General features: G+C 37.9%; 2 protein-coding genes and 2 pseudogenes across 2 annotated transcripts in view; 1 reads left to right on the top strand and 3 right to left on the bottom strand.

Annotated features, from left to right (window-relative positions):
• LOC133243974 (liprin-alpha-1-like) overlaps positions 1-24165 on the bottom strand; it is a 333694-nt gene that overhangs the window by 103176 nt on the left and 206353 nt on the right. The gene's annotated exons all lie outside the window — the stretch shown is intronic.
• Positions 5629-6698, top strand: LOC133243959 (olfactory receptor 5D13-like; annotated as a pseudogene).
• Positions 13161-13765, bottom strand: LOC133243968 (olfactory receptor 5W2-like). Its single transcript, XM_061410660.1, has one exon. It carries the CDS (start codon positions 13705-13707, stop codon positions 13225-13227), a length of 483 nt encoding a protein of 160 aa, XP_061266644.1. The 5' UTR covers positions 13708-13765; the 3' UTR covers positions 13161-13224.
• On the bottom strand, positions 21253-22222 carry LOC133243958 (olfactory receptor 5W2-like; annotated as a pseudogene).

Here is a 24165-nt window from a genome sequence, read left to right as displayed (position 1 = left end):
TTGGCATGTACCTCATAAGAAAAATGATTAAGGAGAAAGTTCAAGCTTCCTACAAAGAAGGCATAAACTGTTTATGATGTCCTCTTCAAAACACAAGTCTGGGAAAATTAAAGACAGGAGGGCAACACGGACTCCAAGAACTAATCAATCAAACACACAGTAACAATAAAATGTGAGTGACCAATCAACAACACAATTATTCCAATCATACAATGACCAAGTATTGTCTTAAACTAAAGTGTTTAGGCATGCATGACAGCAATCTGTCCTTCACTATATCACAGTTTGCTCATACTCATGTCCATTAAGTCAGTGAAGCTATCCAACTATCTCATTCTCTGTTGCACACTTCTCTGCCTGCCCTCAACCTTTCCCAGCATCAGGGTCTTTTCCAATGAGTCAACTCTTCTCAACCGGTGGCCAAAATGTTGGAGCTTCAGCTTCAGCCTCAGTCCTTCCAATGAGAATTCAGGGTTGATCTCCTGTAGGATTGACCTGGTTTGATCTCCTTGCTGTTCAATGGACTCTCAAGAGTTTTCTCCGGCACCACAATTTGAAAGCAACAATTCAGCACTCAGCCTTCTTTATGGTCCAACACTCACATCTATACATGACTATTGGAAAAACAATAACTTGGACTATATGGACCTTTGTCAACAAAGTGATGCCTCTGTTTTTTAATACACTGTCTAGGATTGTCATAGCTTTCTTTCCAAGGAATCACAGATGAATGAATCATAGATGTAAACATAAAAATGAAAACTGAAAAATATTTAGCATAAAACAGAAAAAATCTTTCAAAAGTTAGGAGCAGAATGTTCTTTCTTGTGGAAAAGCCACCGTGTGTGTGTACAAATATAATAGAATGTAATGAGAAAATAGAAATGCTTGGAAAATGGCAAAATAAACTGTTCAAAGGATTAAAAAAAATTAGGATGATAATTCTTTGAATGAACATAAAAAGGATGGATCTTTAAAAAACAATAAAAGGAGCTTCATTGCCATTAAAAATGTTTGGTAAAAGTTTCTTAAGCATAAATGACACCAATAATAAGGTGAAAATACAAGCCATAGATTGTGAGGAAGTATTTGAAAAATATATTTGATAAATGATTTCAATGTAAAACATACAGAGGAAGTCTTTATACTCAATATGAGAAAAAAGCCTACTTAAAGTTTTGATGAACTATCTGAGCACACATTTGACAAAACAGAACACACAAACATGTGAAAAAATACTAAGTATAGCTAGTCATCAATGACATTCTTATTAAAATTAAAACTTAAACCACAAGGAGAAACTACTGTACTCCCTTTAGAATAGCTAAAATGAATAAGAGTTTCAAATACTGGTGAAAATGTGGAGCAAGTTAAATGCTTATGCATTTCAGATAAGGGTTAAATAACTTTGAAAATAGTTTAGCAATATCTTATGAAGTTAACGCTTCGCAGACTATTATGCTACAGAAACTGTGATAGCAGTTGAAGCCTCGAAGTTGGTGGCAATTTGTTGTGCAGCCTGGAGAACTAATATCCAACAAGGTTGCTAGCTCTGGGTGACCAGGGTGTAGATACTGGCTCCAAAGCTAGTCCAGGGTACAGAGGTGTCAGCAATGGGGGGAAGATGCACTGTGGAACTCAAGCCTGTCTCAGTGAGAGAATAACCATGCAGACTTGTGGGATTTTGGATCGAGACCATACTATGTACAATAATTCTATGCCTGGTAGGAAACAGCCTCTGGTGTGTTATGGGTTCCTGGTAGAGTCTGGCAAGTGTTAGTCAGGTTGTCAGGAGCCTAGGGAAAGCATTTGTTGCTGCTGTTTAGTTGCTAAACTGTGTCCAAATCTTTTGTGTATCCATGGACTGTAGCCCACCAGGCTCCTGTGTCCAACAGATTTCCCAGGCAAGAATACTGGGGTGGGTGGCCATTGCCTTCACCAAGTGCTATTCCTGACTCCAGGCAGGGGTAGAATCTCTGTCTCCTGCACTGCAGCTGATTTTTTTTTTTTTTTTTTTACCACCGAGCCACCAGGCAAGCCAGTGGTCTAACTGTGTGATATTTCACTGTAGTAGAACCAGTAGATTGACACTCAGAGGTTTTGGAGACTTAAACAAGTTTCCAAAATGCATTTGCCATTTTTAAGAGACTGTATTATTTAATTGTATAAGCTAGGAAGTGTGGATTGCTTATATTTAGAAGAAAACACAATTTAGCTTCAGTAAAGAACATCACTGTTTCTGAAGACAATAATATTTATTTAGGTTAAGTAACAAATGCACTTCATACACAAAATGGGAAAGAAAAATCGCAAAGTAAATATATATAATAGCAGTTAATATCTCTGAGGGAATTCCCTGGTGGCTCAGAGGATAAAGCATCTGCCTGCCATGCGGGAGACCAGGGTTCAATCCCTGGGTTGGGAAGATCCCCTGGATAAGGAAATGGCAACCCACTCCAGAATTCTTCCTGGAGAATCCCATGGACAGAGGAGCCTGGCCGGCTACAGTCCACAGGGTCGCAAAGAGTCAGACACGACTGAGCGAGTTCACTTCACTTCACTTCACAATATCTCTGAACAGTTTCATTTTAGCTTATTTATCTTTCATTTTGGGTTTTACTGTAGTCACCAAGTTTTCTTATTCAGTTCATGTATTTTTTTAATAATTATTTTTAAAAGAAGTTCATGAAATAGACTATTTGAGGTGCCATTTCCAGTGATTCAGGAAAAAAAAAAAAAACTACCTTCTTGCAAGTTGCCACATAAAAAAAGCATTCAAGCTAATTTCTTGATATGTGATATAAAAATAAATAGCTCAAGAAATCTTCTCTGGGGTCTAAATCCCCAAGGTCATGGGAGCATACATAAGCCCTACATTTTGTTCATAGGAATCAGATTCAGCTTCCAAATCTCTCTCTCTCTGTTTCTTCCTTTCTCTGAGTTTTTCTGGATATTAAGAAAGAAGTATATTCCAGTCACATTGAATTTTTGTGGGCTACTGCTATGTTGATTAACTCCTTAATGTTTTACATGATGTTTGAATTCTGAGTGGGAACTGCCCTGGAGACAATTAATAGTAGAAATGGAATCTTGGGGTAAGTTGGTTTCAGGCGGGATGATCTATCTTGTTTCTTTTCTCTCCTTTGGGGAACTCTGAGATCCTGAAACCCCTAAAGCAGTGGACACTCTTTGTCAGTCTTTGTGTGACAATGTCTCCTGAGTCCATTTTCCTGAGGGCTGAGCTTTGATATCCTCCCCCTTCACTGGGGTATCATCCTGACTTTTGCTCTGAGGATATCCACACTGTGCTTAGCAGAGTAGTCACAATGAAATTTTTAAAAACTGTTATAATGCCTGGTAATTCCTCAACACCTCAAAATTGAGTCAAAAGAAGATAAGAATAATATGCATAAAATAATAATAAATACCATAATATACAATTCCATTTTTCTGACAGTAATGTCTTCAGGTATGTCAAGGGTGTGGAAAATATGGCTGAAGTGAAAAGGAAAAGTGTCCTCATGATAGTAATTTTCATGAAATATTTTATGTCTTGTTCAAGTGCTGCATCAGTATGTAAAAAAAGAGGAAATTATATTCTGAGAATACCGACATGAGCAGAGAAGGTTGAAAACTGGAGAATATAGCTAGGATAAGGGTTTAGGTAAAACTGAGCTGAGAAATTTAGATTTGATAAGTTAGTTAGTAGGGAGAAATTAAAGTTTTAAGAGTCAGAAAGTGTCATAACAACCACAGTAATCAAGAAGAGAAGAAATTGATTTTCTCACAGTGCAGGTTAGCAGCATCACAGGGAAGTTGGCTGAGCCTAGGTGACCGTGATATTAAAAAGGGATGATTAATAAGAGTCAGATAATAATGAGAAAACATAGGGGAAACAGAGACAATTTACTGAAGGATAGTGATTGATGAATTAACATGAACAGGGTCAAGAGGAAATTCAGAAAAAGAGTTGAGCTACTCTTTGACATCACAAATTGTTCCTGCAGTTTTGCTGCTGCCAACTTTGAACCTTGATCTGTTTCTTAGATTGTTTAAAATAATACATTTAAAAATAATACCAATTATTCAGAGTATTAAGAATTAAAATGGATGAGGGTGGGAAAACCTATATATTTTGAACTGCATAACTGTAAGATTGTGCAAATTATATTAATGCCATTTCCTAACTTAATACTTATATACCTATAAAATATCATATCATTATTACTGATAAAGAAGTTGAGGCTCATAAAATCTGAGTGATTCACCAAAGATCATACAGTAAATGCCAAAGCTTGGAACTGAAGTTAAATTTATGTTTCCAACTCTTTACTTCTTTCATTGTGCCAGTCTGTCTGTCACTAACTCTTTTCCACTTCCCACTCATTCCCTTTTCTGCATATAGGAAATACATTTTTTGAGTGTCAAAAGCACCATAAAGCTATTCAAGAAATAATGAATTATTTCTCCCTTCACATGGTCAGACAAAACTAAAATTGCATCTGTGTTTATGAGGTTCAAACAAATAGTCCCTTTATTAATGAATATTTCAGATGTGTGCTTGTTGTTAGTTAATTTATTTAAAAATCTTTGCTAAATAAGTATACTTCTGTTGTTATAAACTGCTTACCAGTACAAGATGCTTTTGCCTTCTCAAAATAATGTGCACAATAATGATTGTATGACTCAAAGCAAGATTATCACCTGTAGTTTTAATCAAACTCAATATTCCTGTCACCAGAAGTTTTGAGGGTGATAATGTAACCACTTGTGTTTATTACCATATTTTCTGATTTTCTTGAGAAACAGTATAGAGTGTGAAAGAGTTGAGCAAAATATATTTTAAGTTACTCTGTAATTCAGATATTCTATAACCATTTAAATGTATAATATTCCTAATACATTTATTAGATTAAAAATATTGATAGCAAGTTAAGAGATATTGATCAAAGAATTTAAAAGACTATATTGAGAGCATCAGTGGCAGTATGTGAGACAAATGATAGTCAAGTAGGAAAGAAAACAAAAGTGAGGGTACTACAAATTGTAATACAACTTCATTGCTTTACCAGGTCGCTGCATTGAACACAAAGCCAATAATTTTAGCATCAAACTGGAAGCATTGGAAAACTTGAAGATAGAGCTTTACTTCCTTCAATGTTCATTTATGTTTTCTAAAATGTGAAGATTCTTGTGGTGACTCATGACCTCTGCCTTTTTGATGATCTTCAGTTTGAATATAATGATAGAAGTCCTACGACCTCTAAAAATATTACTCCTCCTGCTTTTTAAAATAAATTTGAGTGCTATGTTTTCATTTATTGTTATGTTACTCCCACTAAACAGCACAGACCTTCAGAATGGTGGAACTATGAAAAACATGTTTTTCTGCAACACTATAGAAAACATTTCTAACTCTACATGAAATTCAATTTCTGTCACTCATGATCAACTTCAAACCTAACTCATCACTAGCAGGCTGTGTTAATTCAAACAAGTGTCTTAACTCATATATACTTCCATTTCCTTTTGTAAAATATGAGACCAGTTGTTTTGAAATTCATAAGTCTTATTTAGTGGTCAAAACTAATGTACCAATATTTTAATACAATGTCTGCTGCATGATAAATGTCATCATTATCATTGTTATCATTTTATTATCACTGTCTCAGATTTTCTCCAACAACAATTTTGTGGTTTGCTGAAGGAAATCGGAGTGCAGGAGCCACGTTCACCCTCTTGGGCTTCTCAGAATATCCTGACCTCCAGGTTCCCTTGTTCCTGGCTTTCCTCACCGTCTATGCAGTCACCGTGGTGGGGAACCTGGGCATGATCACCATCATCAGGATCAGTGCCAAACTCCACACCCCCGTGTACTTGTTTCTCAGTCACTTGTCCTTTGTTGATTTCTGCTATTCCACCACAGTTACACCCAAACTCTTGCAGAATTTGGTGTGGAAGACAGAACCGTCTCATTCACAGGATGCATCATGCAATTCTTCTCAGCTTGTATGTTTGCAGTGGCAGAGGCATTCGTGTTGGCAGTGATGGCCTATGACCGATTTGTGGCCATTTGTAAGCCTCTACTCTACACAGTGGTCATGTCCCCAAAGCTCTGTGCATCGTTAGTGGCTAGTCCCTGCACATGGGATATAGTCTCCTCCCTGACACTCACCTGTTTTCTCCTGGTATTATCCTTCTGTGGGCCTAACATCATAAATAATTTCCTCTGTGAGCACTCTGTCATTGTCTCCATCTCCTGCTCTGACCCCTTCATCAGCCAAGTGCTCTGTTTTGCCATTGCCATATTCAATGAGGTGAGCAGCCTGGCAATTGTCCTCACTACTTATATGTCCATTTTTGTCACTATCATAAAAATGCCCTCTGCTGGGGGGTGCCAAATAGCCTTCTCTACTTGTGCCTCCCATCTGACCGCCATCGCCACGTTCCACGGGACTGTCCTGTTCCTTTATTGTGTACCCAGCTCCAAAAACTCATGGCTCACGGTCAAAGTAGGTTCTGTATTTTATACAGTGGTGAGTCCCATGCTGAATCCTCTGATCTATAGCCTCAGGAACAAAGATGTGAAAGAGAGTGTCAGGAAATTAATGAATCACTGAATACAATTTGGTTGAAGATCTGTATGTCCAAAAGAAATGTGATCATTACATAGTGTTGATTAAATCTTCTTGTAGAGATGAAGACTCAAATTATGTAGTCAACTCACTAGATCATAAATTTAGAGCCATGAATTGGCTATTTGATCTCTTAGTTTTTGTTCAGTTCAGTGTCAAATAAAATAGCTGTATATCATGTGTAAAATGATGTGTGTTGTGGGTGTATGATAAGTGAAACTGTGAGTTGTTCAGTCATGTCTGACTCTTTGCCACCCCACGGACTGTAGCCTGCCAGGTTATTCTGTCCATGGAAGTCTCAAGGAAAGAATGATGGAGTGGGTAGCCATTGCCTTCTCCAGGGGATCTTCCTGACCCAGGGTCTGAATCTGGATTTCCTACATTTCAGGGAAATTCTTCAACTTCTGAGCCAGCATGGAAGAGCTGTGGATGAATAGTGTCTCCCAAATATCCATGTCACCCAGAACTCAGAATGTCACCTTATTTGGAAATAAGATCTTTGCAGATATAATTAAGGTAAGAGTCAAGATGAGCGTAAAGTGAATCCCAAATCCAATGAGAGTGTCCTTATAAGAGACAGAAAAAGATACACAGAGACACACAGGGAAGGAGGGTATGTGACTTCCACTTCTCTCTCTTTCCTCCTAAACCACACACAATTCTTAAAAAAAATAAAACTAATTTTTAGTATTGTTGGTACATCACTGCTTCCTGGCTGTTTGTAAATCTGTGCTTTACACAGCTGTTGTGACCCAGAAGCTGTGTTCCATCTTTCTGGTTGATGGTACAGCTGAGCACAGACTGTTTCTTACACTCATCCTTTCAGTTGTATTGCCTACTGTTGCCCTTTTGGATCTTGTTTTACTTTAGCCAATTCAATGAACTAAGAAAGTTCATAGTCATCATTTCCTAGCTTTCCCTTCTGTCACTATTTTAAAAATAGTTTCTACCTGTGGGCATCACAGAGTCCTATCTACCTATCCCTTCCACACATCATCATCCTTTCTCTCTATAGCACGTGTGTGCTGTGTGCTAAGTCACTTCACTCTGTTGACTCTTTGGACCCTGGACTGTAGCCCACCAGGCTCCTCAGCCCATGGGATTCTCCAGGCAAGAATATTGGAGTTGGTTGCCATGCCTTCCTCCAGAGGATCTTCCAGACGCTGGGACTGAGCCAGAACTGCTTATGTCTCCTGCAGGTACCTTATCACTAGTGCCACCTAGGAAGCCCTCTATAGTATAGATAGATAGATAGTGAAGTCGCTCAGTCATGTCCGACTCTTTGCGACCCCATGGACAGTAGCCAACCAGGCTTTTCCATCCATGGGATTTTCCAGACAAGAATACTGGAGTGGGTTGCCATTTCCTTCTCCAGGGGATCTTCCCGACCCAAGGATCGAACCTAGGTCTCCCACATTGTAGGCGGACGCTTTACCTTCTGAGCCACCAGGAAAGTCCTTTATAGTATGCTCTGTTCCAAATGCTCATAAGTGATTGTTCAAGTAGAGTCTGTTTTAAACCATGACAATCCTCACACTGAACTCAGTGACATACAGTATACATACTGACCCAGGGATCGAACCCAGATCTTCCACATTGCAGGCAGACGCTTTACCGTCTGAGCTACTGGAGAAGCCCCTATTAAATCATGTATGTGCCTATTCAAATAGCACCTTCCAAGAAAATTCTTTTCTGAAAATCTAATATAATGAGACAATCACTCTTTATCCCATTAACAATATATTTTTTTGCTTAGAAACAGATGATACATTGACTACATGCAATAATTTATTTGTTTCATTTCCTTCTCCCTCTATACACTCCAAAAGAGTAGAAATTTCTGGTATTATTATTGTATCTTATATCTCTAATGCCTAGAAAATTACCTAGAAAACACATTTGGTCTTCAATGAATACTTGCTGGATGAATAAAAGATGAAAAAAAATGAAAATTTCTGACTAAATTCATAATATTTAGTACTGTGCTCACCTAGGTAAGGGAGCTTCCCTGGTGGCTCAGATGGTAAAGAATCCCCCTGCAATGCAGGAGACCCAGGTTCAATCCCTAGGTCAGGAAGATGCCCTGGAGAAGGAATGGCAATCCCCTCCAGTATTTTTCTCTGGAGAATCCCATGGACAGAGCAGCCAGGCTACAGTCTATGGGGTCACAAAGAGATGACACGACTAGGTGACTAACTCTTCACCTGGGTAAGACTTTAGATGATGTCTCCTTAATGAATATAGTTGTCACATGAGATTTAAAAAGCTAAAATACCATAAATAATACACTCAAAGACTTATATGAGTGCTTCTATTGCCAAGTACTGTATCTTGGAATATATTTCTTTGCCTAATTTTAAGTCTTTAGCTGTAGCTGTATATTCTATAAACATTTGACTCTTTTACAGTTTTCAGAATCACAGAAATGACACTTCCATTATCAAAAGGGTCTCTCACAAATAATCCTTGAATATAGTTTATTAACACTGGTCATATTCAATTTAGAGATTTTGCCCTTTCTAAGCTAATACAGATTTCAGAAAATCTGAAGAGTTTATTCAAAATTCTCCAAGCCAGGCTTCAAAATACGTGAACTGTGAAATTCCAGATGTTCAAACTGGTTTTAGAAAAGGCACATGAACCAGAGGTCAAATTGCCAACATCCGCTGGATCATCAAAAAAGCAAGAGAGTTTCAGAAAAACATCTATTTCTGCTTTATTGACTATGCCAAAGCCTTTGACTGTGTGGGTCACAATAAACTGTGGAAAATTCTGAAGGAGATGGGAATACCAGACCATCTGACCTGCATTTTGAGAAATCTGTATGCAGGTCAGGAAGCAACAGTTAGAAGTGGACATGGAAAAACAGACTGGTTCCAAATAGGAAAGGGAGTACGTCAAGGCTGTATATTGTCACCCTGCTTATTTAACTTATATGCAGAGTACATCATGAGAAACGCTGGGCTGGAAGAAGCACAAGCTGGAATCAAGATTTCCGGGAGAAATATCAATAACCTCAGATATGCAGATGACACCACCCTTATGGCAGAAAGGGAAGAAGAACTAAAGAGCCTCTTGATGAAAGTGAAAGAGGAGAGTGAAAACGTTAGCTTAAAGCTCAAAGTTCTCCTTTTTTAGTTCCTTGGGGTATAAAAGGTCTAGCTTTTTTTTTTTTTTTTTAATGTAAGCATTTTTTCACTACAAACTTTTCTCTTAAAGCTGTGTTTGTTGTAATTTGTTATTGTCCTCTAATTTTTGGCATGACATTTTTCTATTTCCATTTGTCTCAGTATATTTTTTAATTCTTTTTTGATTTCTTCTCTGAACTACTGGTTGTTCAGGGATATGTTTAATCTCCATACATTTGCAAATTTTAAAACTTATTTCTTTAACTGATTTCCAGTTATATACTGTCATGGTTGGGAAAGTGTTTGATATGGTTTAAATTTTCTGTGACACTCTTGAATGAAGGTCTTACTGTCTGTCAGAGTCAGATGATCTGGAGACATGTCGACCCTTAAAGTGTTAGTCACTCAGTCATGTCAGACTCTTTGTGACCTCATGGACTATAACCCACCAGGAACCTATGTCCATGGTATTCTCCAGGAAAGAATACTGAAATGGGTAGCCATTCCCTTCTCCAAGGAATCTTTCTGACCCAGAGATCAAACCCAGGTCTCCCATATTCCAGGCAGATTCTTTACCATATCCTTAGGATGGTCACAAAAGCTGAGGTGTATCTATATGTACAAGTTCCTTCCAGGGAGATATTGGTAAATTGAGGTGGGAGGCCTTCAGACAATTGAATAAGTCAATTTTTAATTTTATAATTCCATTTATAGGACTTAAAATATTCTTGCCTTTAGTTCACATCCACTAGATCTCATAATAACAGCCAGTATGTAGATAAATGAATCTTTAGATGCTCTGATACAGGGCAGTCAAAAAGAGAGAGATTACCTAACCAGATTACACATTTATATTCTCTAAATTAGCAACAATCCACCAACACTCCATTTTCTTGGACTGCTGCTAAGTCACTTCAGTCGTGTCCGACTCTGTGCGACCCCATAGATGGCAGCCCACCAGGCTCCCCCATCCCTGGGATTCTCCAGGCAAGAACACTGGAGTGGGTTGCCATTTCCTTCTCCAATGCATGAAAGTGAAAAGTGAAAGTGAAGTCGCTCAGTCATGTCCGACTCTTAGCGACCCCCTGGACTGCAGCCTACCAGGCTCCTCTGTCCATGGGATTTTTCAGGCAAGAGCACTGGAGTGGGCTGCCATTGCCTTCTCTGTTTCTTGGACAATATATCTCAAAAAATGATTTCTACCATGTTTCTCCTCATAAATAACAGTTCTAAAATATTGTGTGTAAACTGAGAAAACATACCAGAGGTGAAAACCCCTGAAGTCTTTTATTTAAAAAAACAATTCTTCATAAATTCTTTCCAGTGTGATTCTGTGTAAGAGGTCAGTTTCTCACAAGTCCCCCTGTGGAAGCCAGAGAATCTTCTTGGGCTTTAATTACATTCTGAAATGTTTTTGCACAAAGACACTCTACAATGATAGCTAGAAAATCTAAGAAACAGTGGTTTTCTAACTTTTGCAACTGTAATAAATAAGTACATGAATTTTACATGCTTCTTCAAATATATCTGTATTGTTTAGACATGCTGATTCAGTCCTTTAGCATCAGATTCTAGAGCAGAAACCCACAAAATAGATACATATTAAGAATGTATACAGATGAATGCTCTTTACTTCTAGTGTGATGTGTATCTTCTTTATAGATAAGCACCCTAGTATTCACAGCCATTTTATATTCTTTCTTAAAATTTATTACATATATGTATTCAAGGCACATACTATATCTTCAGTTAAATTTTATTTTGTTAATTATTAATGTCTAATAAACACTCAAAAATGTTATCTACTCTTTTTATTCCTTCCTTTTTCTTTGCTTTGTTCTCTCTCTCTCTCTCGTTCTCCATTTGTGTCCCAAACATTAGGTAAGTGCTTTGGATAATACAGACAGAATGTAGAATCCTTGAGCAAAGGTTGTTCACAATCTCATACTGTAGGCCATGATTTCACAAACAGGACAATATCAAATAGAATGATTAAAGGAAATGGTTGTCTGTGAACTATAAAAAGGAACATTTAATCAAAGCTAAGAAGAGCAGGAGTTGATAGCTAATTATTAAGGAAAACTAAGCAATTTACCAAGGCAATTTAAATTGCTTTCAGTTTTGGATTTCTTAATTCTAAAAAGCTGTGTGTATGTGTGCATCTGTGTATTCAGTCACATCCAACTCTTTGTGACCCCAGGGACCACAGCCTGCCAGGCTCCTCTGTACATGGAACTTTCCAAGCAAGAGTATTGGAGCAAGTTGCCATTTCCTACTCCAGGGGCTCTACCTGCCCCAAGGATTGAATCCGAGATCCTGCATCACTTGCATTGGCAGGCAGATTGTTTACCACTGAGCCACTGGGAATCCCCTGGAAAGGTATACAGCTGCTCAACTCAAGACCTCTGTAAGTGTCAAATTATCTTCCTAGAATCATTTCCTTCCCAAATTTATTTTTGGATCTGACAATTAATATCTCCATTCAAGAAAACCTTTCTTCTGCACACTATGTTTTGACATTTGTTCCTAGATTTTTAACCCTGTTTTTTTAATTGATGAAAGTCTTAAACTTTATTATGAATTGTATGTGTGGTTAGTTAATAAATGTTTCTTTATTCATCTAGATTACAAGGTCCATTTTTATACGAACTAATGAGTTTTTCAAGAAATGTAAAGCACTTAGAGGCAGACAAAGAATAATTAAATAGTTGATAAATAATAATATACTTGAAATAATAATGTTTGAATGAATGGATACACACAAAAATGATAGAATTTGAAGAGCCAGGAAGTTTTGCACAGAGAAAGTTTCATAGATAAGGTCAAGACATACAATGAAGCATGACAAGTTTTGAAAACTGCAACAATTCCCTATGGCTGAACTTTAGTATAGCTACTCATTTATTAAATAACTTGATAAAATTATATTTCTCATGTGTCATACTGTATAATTTTGCAAAAGTAATTACTATATGTGTGTGCATATGTGTGATATAAATCTTTGAAGCCACCTTTTATTTTTAGTTTTCCTAAGGCATTTTTCACATCCTTGTTCCATAGGCTATAAATGAGAAGATTTGACATGGGAATCATAAGGGTGTAAAACAATGAGGTCATTTTGTCTTAATCTAAAGAGTAGAGTGAACTTGGCCCAAAGTACATAAAAAGCATAGTTTCCTGGAAAATTGCCACAGCAGTTAGGTGGGAGGTGCAGGTGGAGAAAGCTTTGAACCTCCCCTCAGCAAAATGGATCTTTGAGACTGCAAGGATGATATAATAATAAGAGACAGGAACTCCTGAAATTGAGCTCAATTCAATAACTCCAAAAACAATAAATACTGTCAATCCATTGACATGTGTATCAGAGCAGGAAAGAAGGTAGAGTGGAGGTAAGTCACAGAAGAAGTGGTTAATCTCATTTGACCCACAAAAGTGTAAGTGGATTGCTAATGTCGTGTGTATCAGAGCATCTGCCAAATGGTGCCATTTCCCACCAGGTAAATCCCAGCCACAAGCAGAGAGCACGCCCCGCTGGACACGCTGACCACATAGAGCAAGGGGCTGCTCACGGCCTTGTACCGGTCATAGGCCATCACTGCCAGCAGGAGACACTCAGAATCTGCCAAGATACAGAAGACCAAGAATTGCAGAGCACAGCCACAGAAAGAGATTGACTTGTTCTTGGCAAATAGGTCCACCAACATCTTGGGGCCAGTGGCTGTGGAATAGCAGAGGTCACAGAAGGAGAGGTGGCTGAGGAAAAAGTACATGGGTGTGTGCAGCTGGGGGTCCATCCTAATCAGGGTTATCATTCCAAGATTTGCCAGAAGACTGATGAGATAAACAAGGAGAAACAAGGTAAATAGGGTCACTTTGTTCTCAGTCTTCTCAGTAATTCCCAAGAAAATGAATTCATTCACGGAGGAGCAATTATCTCTGTCCATTCCTCTTTGTTCTTGTCTATACTCTTAGAAAAATATTTTAAAAAATAAATAACAAAGATACATGGATAGGTAACACTTTTGCACATCTGCAAAATATCATAAGACAGAACACATTTCTTTCTATAATTGTGTTTTTGTATTCAGAAAAGCATCCAGTCAAGTGCCCGCTCTTTAAAGAGGCAAAGCTATCTATTGGGGATTCTTTGTTGGTTCAGACAATAAAGAATCTGCCTGCAACATGGGAGACCCAGGTTTGATCCCAAAGTCAGGAAGATCCCTTGGAGAAGGGAATGGCTACTCACTCCAGTATTCTTGTCTGAAGAATTCTGTGGACAGAGGAGGATGGTGGGCTACAGTTCTAGGGGGCACAAAGAGTCCAGCATGACTGAGTGACTAATACTTCTTCAGGTATCCATTACCCAATAACAAAAACTGCCTAGAATAGACTGCTGAGAAACTGAACCAAATCTATTATGTCATTTATGAGGCATATTACTTCCTACAAGGTCATGTCGGAGTCTGATATTTTTATCTCAATGGATATATTTGAATTAATTTAGACTGGTTCCAAATAGGAAAAGGAGTACGTCAAGGCTGTATATTGTCACCCTGATCATTTAACTTATATGCAGAGTACATCATGAGAAATGCTGGGCTGGAAGAAACACAAGCTGGAATCAAGTTTGCTGGGAGAAATATCAATAACCTCAGATATGCAGATGACACCACCCTTATGGCAGAAAGTGAAGAGGAACTAAAAAGCCTCTTGATGAAAGTGAAAGTGGAGAGTGAAAAAGTTGGCTTAAAGCTCAACATTCAGAAAACAAAGATCATGGCATCTGGTCCCATCACTTCATGGGAAATAGATGGGGAAACAGTGTCAGACTTTATTTTTTGGGCTCCAAAATCACTGCAGATGGTGACTGTAGCCATGAATTTAAAAGACGCTTACTCCTTGGAAGGAAAGTTATGACCAACCTAGATAGCATATTGAAAAGCAGAGACATTACTTTGCCAACAAAGGTCCGTCTAGTCAAGGCTAAGGTTTTTCCAGTGGTCACGTATGGATGTGAGAGTTGGACTGTGAAGAAGACTGAGCGCCGAAGAATTGATGCTTTTGAATTGTGGTGTTGGAGAAGACTCTTGAGAGTCCCTTGGACTTGCAAGGAGATACAACCAGTCCATTCTAAAAGAGATCAGCCCTGGGATTTCTTTGGAAGGAATGATGCTAAAGCTGGAACTCTAGTACTTTGGCCACCTGATGCGAAGAGGTGACTCATTGGAAAAGACTCTGATGCTGGGAGGGATAGGGGGCAGGAGGAGAAGGGGATGACAGAGGATGAGATGGCTGGATGGCATCACTGACTCGATGGACATGAGTCTGAGTGAACTCTGGGAGTTGGTGATGGACAGGGATGCCTGGCGTGCTGCAATTCATTGGGTTGCAAAGAGTTGGACATGACTGAGTGACTGAACTGAACTGAACTGATCTCTCTTTTCCTCTTCAAAATAATATGAACAAGACTCTAATGTATTAGAGATGCTGAGCTGTAGACAGGGCTAAGGATTCTCTCCACTTGAAAGTATTTACATGGAAACAAAATGGGATTACAGCTTTAATGTTTCTCACTACATGATTGGCTTAAGAATATTTGTATTAATTCCTGAAATAATGACTCTGTCACTGACTAATAATAATGATCACTATTTTGTTACTGGTTTTATGTTGTATTTAATAGTGAAACATTTAAGTATTATTATCAGCCTTTATTCCTAGTAATTTATTATTGATCTGTCATAATACTCATTACCCCTTTGCAGAGATAGTTGTCAAAAATCAAGTCGCTTGATGAGTGAAAGAAAAGATCTAAAAGGAATTGAAAACAATAGAACACATTTGCATCTGTTTGGATTTTAAATGGGCTGTAATATTATAAAATGGAAATTAGATGAGAGACAATAAATTCTTCTGAGAGACACATACCCTCTCTCGTGTATGTATCTGTGTGTGTGTCGTGTTTGCTATGCCTATTTTTTTAATTGGAGTAAAACTGCTTTACAGTGTTGTGTTGGTTTCTGCCATGTAGCAAAGCAACTCAGCCACTATTATAAATATATCACCTCCCTCTTGACTTGTATATGTTTTTGAGGTATATGAGAATAGAATGCATTTAATGAACTTCTTCCTTAAGCCTAAATAGATACGACGTTTTTTCACATGAGAATTAATTTGAAAGTTTTTATTTTTACTGTGGTGGTTGTATTATTTTTTAAACAAAATGAAACAAACCTTCAATTCATGTATACACTTATCCAATGATAAAAGGAGTAAAAGATTTTTTGTGAGCCAACAAGAAAATAAAATCATTAAGAAGTCATACTGTGGTTATTAACAAGTTCAGGAAGATGGTTCCCAATCAGAGAAATCAAAATCATTTCTGGCAAATAAATGCAGAGTTAATTTAACTGAGTAAGTAGGCATAAACGCTTCACTTACAAATACATTTTTTCTTTCTCAAAAAGTTATTTCCTCTTATATTCTTTAAGATAGGACCTGGAAACCTACCTGAAGTGAGTAGATCTTGGGTAGCTAAATGATAATAAGTAGATGGTCTTTTATTTTACCAGGTGTATGGGGACTTAAATCCCTGAGTTACTGCCCCGGGTTTTGATGTTAGCAAACATTTCATTAATTATGTTTCTGCTTCTGTGTATTCCCCTGTGAATTCAGAAACAACTTTGCAAAAGCTGAGTTTTGAAGCCTCACTATTGCTGCCAAATTGATCTATGGTAGAAGAAAATAGCAATTTGTTTGTATGGTGTGCTTCACAGTTACCCTGAAACTATCTTCTCCTTGTCCAGTCAAAGAGGAAACCTAATGAAACTCAAAAAGATCCTCCCACCGTCATTTTCAGCTCCTTTGGATTGGTCATTTTGTCTTTGAAACAGTCTCCTTCAATACATTTAGAAATATTGCTACACTTTGACCATATGCTCTTTCTTATGTAAGTATGCAGTTCTTGTTTTTATTGTTTTTTAATTATACTTTCAAGATTGTTCAGTTATCTCCAGTCTCTAAATCCAGAATATTTTCATTACTTCAATAAGAACCCCCCACCTGCTACCCATCAGTTCTCCTTCCTTAGCCCACAGCAACCACTAATTCTATGTGGTTTCCTATTACGGATGTCTCATACAAACAGAATCATGTGATACCTTTTTTTGTTCTCATATGTTTTGTTCATTTGTTTATTTGTTTATTTTCCTGTCAGGCTTCTTTCCTTGAAAATAATGTTTTCAAGTTGCATCCATGTTGTTCCACTTATCAGTATTTTGTTTCATCATTTTGGGACAATAATATTTCATTTTAAAGATACAATACACTTTGCAGATCCCCTCTTCAGTTAAGTGACTTTCAGGTTTTTTCTACTTTTTATCCATTATGAATAACGATGCTATAACATTAGTAACAATCATCACCACACATTGTCTTATTCTCATCCTACCACATTACTTACAGGCATTTCAATGACTTTATGACTCCCTCACATTTCCTAAATAATGCATTTTTTTCTTTCTGAATTACATTTTATTTATATAAGAATATTTATATTACATTTAAGACCTCAGGAAAAATTAATGATTTTTTTTTCATTTCCTAAAATTTCTAGTGCAAGAATTTGAAAAGGTAATACTATCTAAATGTTCATTTACTACTAAGTATAGTAGTAATATTTCTGTCTATTAAAGTGGAGGCTGAGGAACAAAAATAAGAATGTAACTGTGTCCAGAATTTTCTACTGATAAAGTTCATATATGCAAAGATGACTCATTTAAAACTTTTTACACAAGTGATTTTTGTAAATAAACAGAGTTCATAATTTTTCTTAAAAAAGTTATTTGTTTGCTACTATCCACATTCATTCTATGAGACAGAAGACTCACTCATATTACATCCTCCCAAATTCTCCCTTCTAGACAGCAACGGAACTCTTTCAGTGAGTCAGTTCAGTCACTCAATCGTGTCTGACTCTATGCTACCCCATGGACTGCAGCATGCCAGGCTTCCCTGTCCATCACCAACTCCAGGAGCTTGCTCAAACTCATGTCCATGGAGTCAGTCACTTTGGTGCCCAAGAAAATAAAGTCTCTGACTGTTTCCATTGATTTCCCATCTATTTGCCATGAAGTGATGGGACCAGATGTTGTCATATACTCGATGGACATGAGTTTGAGTAAGCTCTGGGAGTTGGTGATGGGCAGGGAAGCCTGGCATCCTGCAGTCCATGAGGTTGCAAAGAGTCAGACATGACTAAGCATCTGAACTGAACTGAACTGACTTGGTGATGCCATCCAACCATCTCATTCTCTGTCATCCCCTCCTCCTCTGGCTTTCAATCATTCCCAGCATCAGGGTCTTTTGCAATGACAATCATAATCATTGGACACTCATTTTCCAATGAATCATAGTTCTGGTATCTTTGGAAGTAGCCCAATCATACCGGATATAAAGATCTTAGAGCAAACTTTGGGTATGAAGTCCCTTGGACTGCAATAAGAGCAAAGCAATCCATCCTAAAAGAAATCAGTCCTGAATATTCATTGGAAGGACTGATGCTGGAGCTGAAACTCCAATACTTTGGCCACCCGATGCAAAGAACTGACTCTTTAGAAAAGACCCTGATGCTGGGAAAGGTTGAATGCAGAATGAGAAGGGGATGACAGAGGATGAGATGGTTGGATGGCGACCCAATGGACATGAGTTTGAGCAAGCTCTGGGAGATAATGAAGGACAGGGAGGCCTGGCATGCTGCAGTCCATGGGCTCGCAAAGGGTTGGACATGACTAAATGACTGAATAGCAACAAATCCTCCATTATAAATATGTTCTGAATTGTCTTTATCCATTCATCTGTTAACAGACATTTAGGTTACTTCTATGTCTTGGCTATTGTAAACAGCACTGTAATGAACATTGAGGTACACATATCCTTTCAAACTAGAGTTTTCTCTGAATATATGCCCTGGATGGGGATGGTTGGATCATGTGCTAGCTCCATTTTTAAGTTTTTAAGGGATCTTCATACTGTTCTCCATAGTGGCTGTACCAATTTACATTCCCACAACAGTGTAGGAGGTTCTTCTATTCTCCATACCCTCTCCTGACCTGCCTCTTGACAAATCTGTATGCAGGTCATGAAGCAACTGGACATGGAACAACAGACTGGTTCCAAATAGGAAAAGGAGTATGTCAAGGCTGTTTATTGTCACTCTGCTTATTTAATGTATATGCAGAGTACATCATGTGAAATGCTGGGATGGATGAAGCACAGGCTGGAATCACGATTGCCAGGAAAAATAATATAACCTCAGATATGCAGATGACACCACCTTTATGACAGAAAGTGAAGAAGAACTAAAAAGCCTCTTGGTGAAAGTGAAAGAGGAGAGTGAAAAAGTTGGCTTAAAGATCAACATTTAGGAAACAAAGATTATGGCATCTGATCCCATCACTTCATGGCAAATAGATGGAAAAACAGTGGAAACAGTGGCTGACTTTATTTTTTTAGGCTTCAAAACACTGCAGATGGTGACTGCAGCCATGAAATTAAAAGACGCTTACTCCTTGGAAGAAAACATGACCAACCTGCTGCTGCTGCTGCTAAGTCGCTTCAGTTGTGTCCGACTCTGTGCGACCCCATACACGGCATCCCACCAGTCTCTCCCATCCCTGGGACTCTCCAGGCAAGAACACTGGAGTGGGTTGCCATTTCCTTCTCCAATGCAGGAAAGTGAAAGTGAAAGTGAAGTTGCTCAGTCGTGTCCGACTCTTCACGACCCCATGGACTGCAGCCCACCAGGCTCCTCCGTCCATGGGATTTTCCAGGCAAGAGTACTGGAGTGGGGTGCCATTGCCTTCTCCGCAATGACCAACCTAGACAACATATTAAAAAGCAGAGACATTACTCTGCCAACAAAGGTCCGTCTAGTCAAGGCTATGGTTTTACCAGTGGTCATGTATGCATGTGAGAGTTGGACTAGAAAGAAAGCTGGGCACCGAAGAATTGAGGCTTTTGAACTGTGGTGTTGGAGAAGACTCTTGAGAGTCCCTTGGACTGCAAGGAGATCCAACCAGTCCATCCTAAGGGAGATCAGTCCTGAATATTCATTGGAAGGACTGATGTTGAGGCTGAAACTCCAATACTTTGGCCACCTGATGTGAAGAGCTGACTCATTTGAAAAGACCCTCATGCTGGGAAAGATTGAAGGCAGGAGAAGGGGATGACAGAGGATGAGATGGTTGGATGGCATCTCATGGCAATGGACATGAGTTTGAGTAAGCTCCAGGAGTTGGTGATGGACATGGAGGCCAGGCGTGCTGCAGTCCATGGGGTCACAAAGAGTTGGACACGACTGAGTGACTGAACTGAAATGAAGTGGCACCCTCCCCAGCATTTACTGTTTGTAGGCTTTTTGATTATGGCCATTTTAACCAGTGTGAGATAGTGTCTCTTTGTGGTTTTAATTTGCGTTTCTTTAATGATTCACATGTTGATAATCTTTTCATGTGCCTCTTGACCACCTGTATGTTTTGTTTGGAGAAATGTCTATTCAGATCTTCTGTGCATGTTTTTGTTTGGATTGTTTGTTTTATATACTGAGCTGCATTAGCTGTTTGTAAATTTTGAAATTAATCCCTAGTTGCTCACATTGTTTACAAATATTGTCTCCCATTCTATGGGTTGTCCTTTCATTGTGTTTATGGTATCCTTTGCTGTGCAGAAGTTTTTCTTGTTGTTTTAGTTTAAATAGGTCCATTGGTTTATTTTTGTTTTTATTTCTGTTGCCTTAGGAGGTGGATACAAAAAAAATATTGCTGTAATGAATGTCAAAGACTGTTATGCCTATGTTTTCCTCTAAGAGTTTTGTAATACCTCATCTTATATTTATGTCTTTAATCCATTTTGCACTTATTTTTGTGTACAGTGTTAGAGAATATTCTAATTTCATTCATTTACACTGGCTACACAATTTTCCAAGCACCACTTATTGAAGAGACTGCCTTTTCTCTTTTGATAGTCTTGCCTCCGCTGGATTTATAGTCCTCAATTTTTATTTCAGAGTGATTTTGAGGCTTCTTAGGAATTACCTGACTATGTAGTTAATTAATGCTTGCTATTAGCTCTAGCTTATAGTTATTAATATAGAAAATGCAGTGTGTATCATAGAATATAAAGGACCTAAATGCTCAAAGTTCTCTCAGTAAATATACAATAAATCTTAGGGTAATTGAAATAATATTTGAATGAAAGAATTAATCATGATATTCGACAAAATTGCAAAATTCTGGAAGTATTTGGCAAAAAGGAAGTGCTATATATTAGTTGTTATACACAATGAAAGCTGTGTTTTGGAATGGTAGTATTTTTAAAGATTACACTTTATTAAAAATAGTTATTCACTCCTTTAAAGTATTTGAAACAATTTCATTTCCCTTGGATCATGAATATAATTTTACAAAAACAACAGACATATGTATGTGTGTCTATATATTTATAGTACACCCTTTAAAACCACCTTTTATTTTCCAGTTTTTCAGGGCCTGTTTCACATCTTTGTTCTGTAGGCTATATAACAGAGGATTTAACATGGGAATCATAAGGATGTAGAACAATTAGGTCATTTTGTCTTGATGTGGAGAGTAGGAAGTATTTGGCCTGAAATACAAGAAAAGTACAGTTCCCTAGAAAATTGTCACAACATTTAAATGAGAGGTGCAGATGGAGAAAGCTTTGAACTTCCCCTCAGAAGAGTGGATCTTCAAGATTGATAGGATGATATAATAAGAGAAAAGGACTCCGAAATGGTACTCAGTTCAATAAAACCAAAAATAGTGAATAACGCTATTTACCTGAATTCATTTACCTGTATATCAGAGCGGGAGAGGAGGAAAAGTGGAGGTAAATCACAGAAGAAATGGTTAATCTCATTTGACCCACAGAAACATAAGCGAAATGCTAATGTTGTGTGTATCGGAGTATGTGCCATTCCCACCAGATAAACCCCAGCCATGAGCAGGGGGCACATCCGGCTGGACACGCTGACCACATAGAGCAAGGGGCTGCTGATGGCCTTGTACTGATCATAGGCCATTACTGCCAGCAGGAGACACTCAGAATCTGCAAAGATACAGAAGACCAAGAATTGCAGAACACAGCCATAGAAGGGGATTGATTTGCTCTTGGCAAATAGGTCCATGGTCATCTTGGGGTGAATTGCAGTGGAATAGCAGAGGACACAGAAGGAGAGGTGACTGGGGAAAAAGTACATGGATGTGTGCAGCTGGGGGTCCAGCTGGGGGTCCTAATCAGGAATATCATCCCAAGATTTGCCAAATAGCCAATGAGATAAACAATTAGAACCATGGTAAGTATGGTCACTTTGTGCTCGGTGTTATCAGTAATTCCCAAGAAAATGAACCCAGTCATGGAGGAGCAATTCCCTCCACCCATTTTTCTTTGTTCTTGTCTAAGCTTTCAGAAAATGATCAAGAAAAGGACTCATGGATGTGTAACACTTCTGCACATCTGCAGTATATCATAAGATAGAACACAATTCTATCTGCAATTGTCTTCATATTCAGAAAATTATATATTCATGCACCCACTCTTGAAAAAGGCATAACTGTTTTTACTCAATAAAACAAGTACCTGGTATAGAACATTGGGAAACTGAACCTAATCTAAATGTAATTTGTGAGGCATGTTACTTTCTACAAGCTTGTCTCTGAGCCTTCCTTTCTTTACTTCAGAGAATACATTTGATGAATTTACCTGTCTTCTCCTCTTCAAAATAATGTGGGTGAGACTCTAATGTTAGAGATACCTGGCTGTAAGCTTCAGGACTAAGCATTTTCTGTGAATATTCATGTGGATACAAACCAAGATAACAATTCTAATATTTCTCAAAACCATGATTGTTTTAAGAGTATCTGTATCAGTTCCAGAAATAATGAGCATACCATGGATTGATCATAATACAATAATTATGTTTCTGGTTTGGGTTTGTGTTATGTTCAGTATTTGGTGAGACATTAAACAAGTATTAATGAGCAGTTCTCTAGATGTGTATTTTTGTTTTGTCATAATATTAATTACCTTTTTGTGGGAATAATCTGGTGCCAAAGAAAGAGTCTCTTTACTCACTGAAGGGAAACATTTCTACAAACTTATTTAACACATATATTTTTATCTCTTGAGCCTCCCTGTAGCTCAGCTGGTAAAGAATCAGCCTGCAATACAGGAGACCCTGGTTCGATTCCTGTGCCAGAAAGATCCCTGGAGAATGGGTAGGCTACCCACTCCAATATTTTTGCACTTCCCTGGTGGCTCAGATGGTAGAGAATCTACCTGCAATGTGGGAGACCTGGCTTCAATCCCTGGGTTGGGAAGATCCCCTGGAGAAAAGAACAGCTACCCACTCCAGTGAAATATAAAAAAGACTTTTTCTTTATAAAATGGAAATGAGATGAGTGATAATAAATGCTGTAGGCTTCCCTCATAGCTCAGCCGGTAAAGAATCTGCCTGCAATGAGGAAGACCTGGGTTTGATCCCTGGGTTGGGAACGAGCTCTTGGAGAAGGAGATAGCTACCCACTCCAGTATTCTAGCCTGGAGAATTCCATGGACTATATAGTTCATGGAGTCACAAAGAGTCAGACATGACTGAGTGACTTTCACTTTCAATTGTTTCTGAAATATATAGACTCATCTCCATTGTGTTTTCATGCATTTATATGTGTGTCACGTATTTGTATGTGTGTGTGTCTTGGATAATATGTGAAAATTGGAATATGAATGACGTGTATATTTTTTAGACCTAAAGAATATGATATATTGTTCACATGAAGTTCAATTTTTCACAGGTTGTTATTTGTAAGATACTTTTGAAATAACTACTTTTGAAATAAAACAACAAGAACCTTCAAACTAATGTTTATACTTGGTTGTTGTTGTTTTGAGACCCCCTGGACTGTAGCCCACCAGGCTCCTCTGTCTGTGGGATCCTATATGGATCGATACAATCTGACCATGGTCAACATGAAGAATAACATAATTCAGCCCAGTTATTTAACCTGTGCCATTTTAAGACAGTGTTTATATAGCAAGTAAAAACTGAAGCAGTATGAATAGAATATAAGCAGAGGGGAAAAATGTTTTGTTGATTATTAATTATTCCTGTTACATAATTTTATGAAATCATTTTTAATGTTTTGTATTATTACATAATGCTATGTATTATTATGTAATATAGATGTTAGATTTATAGATGAAATGAAGAAAATATTTGTGAAACATTTTTGCAACAAAGAATTTGTAGCTAGACTTACAAAAATGTTTATAAATAATAAAAACACAACCCAATTAAAAATAGGGACATGATTTGAACAGATACCTCA

The sequence above is a fragment of the Bos javanicus genome, unplaced genomic scaffold (assembly GCF_032452875.1).
Source record: "Bos javanicus breed banteng unplaced genomic scaffold, ARS-OSU_banteng_1.0 tig00001692_1, whole genome shotgun sequence".
Taxonomy (NCBI): domain Eukaryota; kingdom Metazoa; phylum Chordata; class Mammalia; order Artiodactyla; family Bovidae; genus Bos; species Bos javanicus.
The sequence above is the reverse complement of the archived record's forward strand: the minus strand, read 5'-3'. Positions and strand labels throughout refer to the sequence as shown.

What these genes read in the sequence shown, in the direction of transcription:
- LOC133243968 (XM_061410660.1), bottom strand. Translation starts at nt 13,707, where the DNA reads ATGGACAGAGATAATTGCTCCTCCGTGAATGAATTCATTTTCTTGGGA.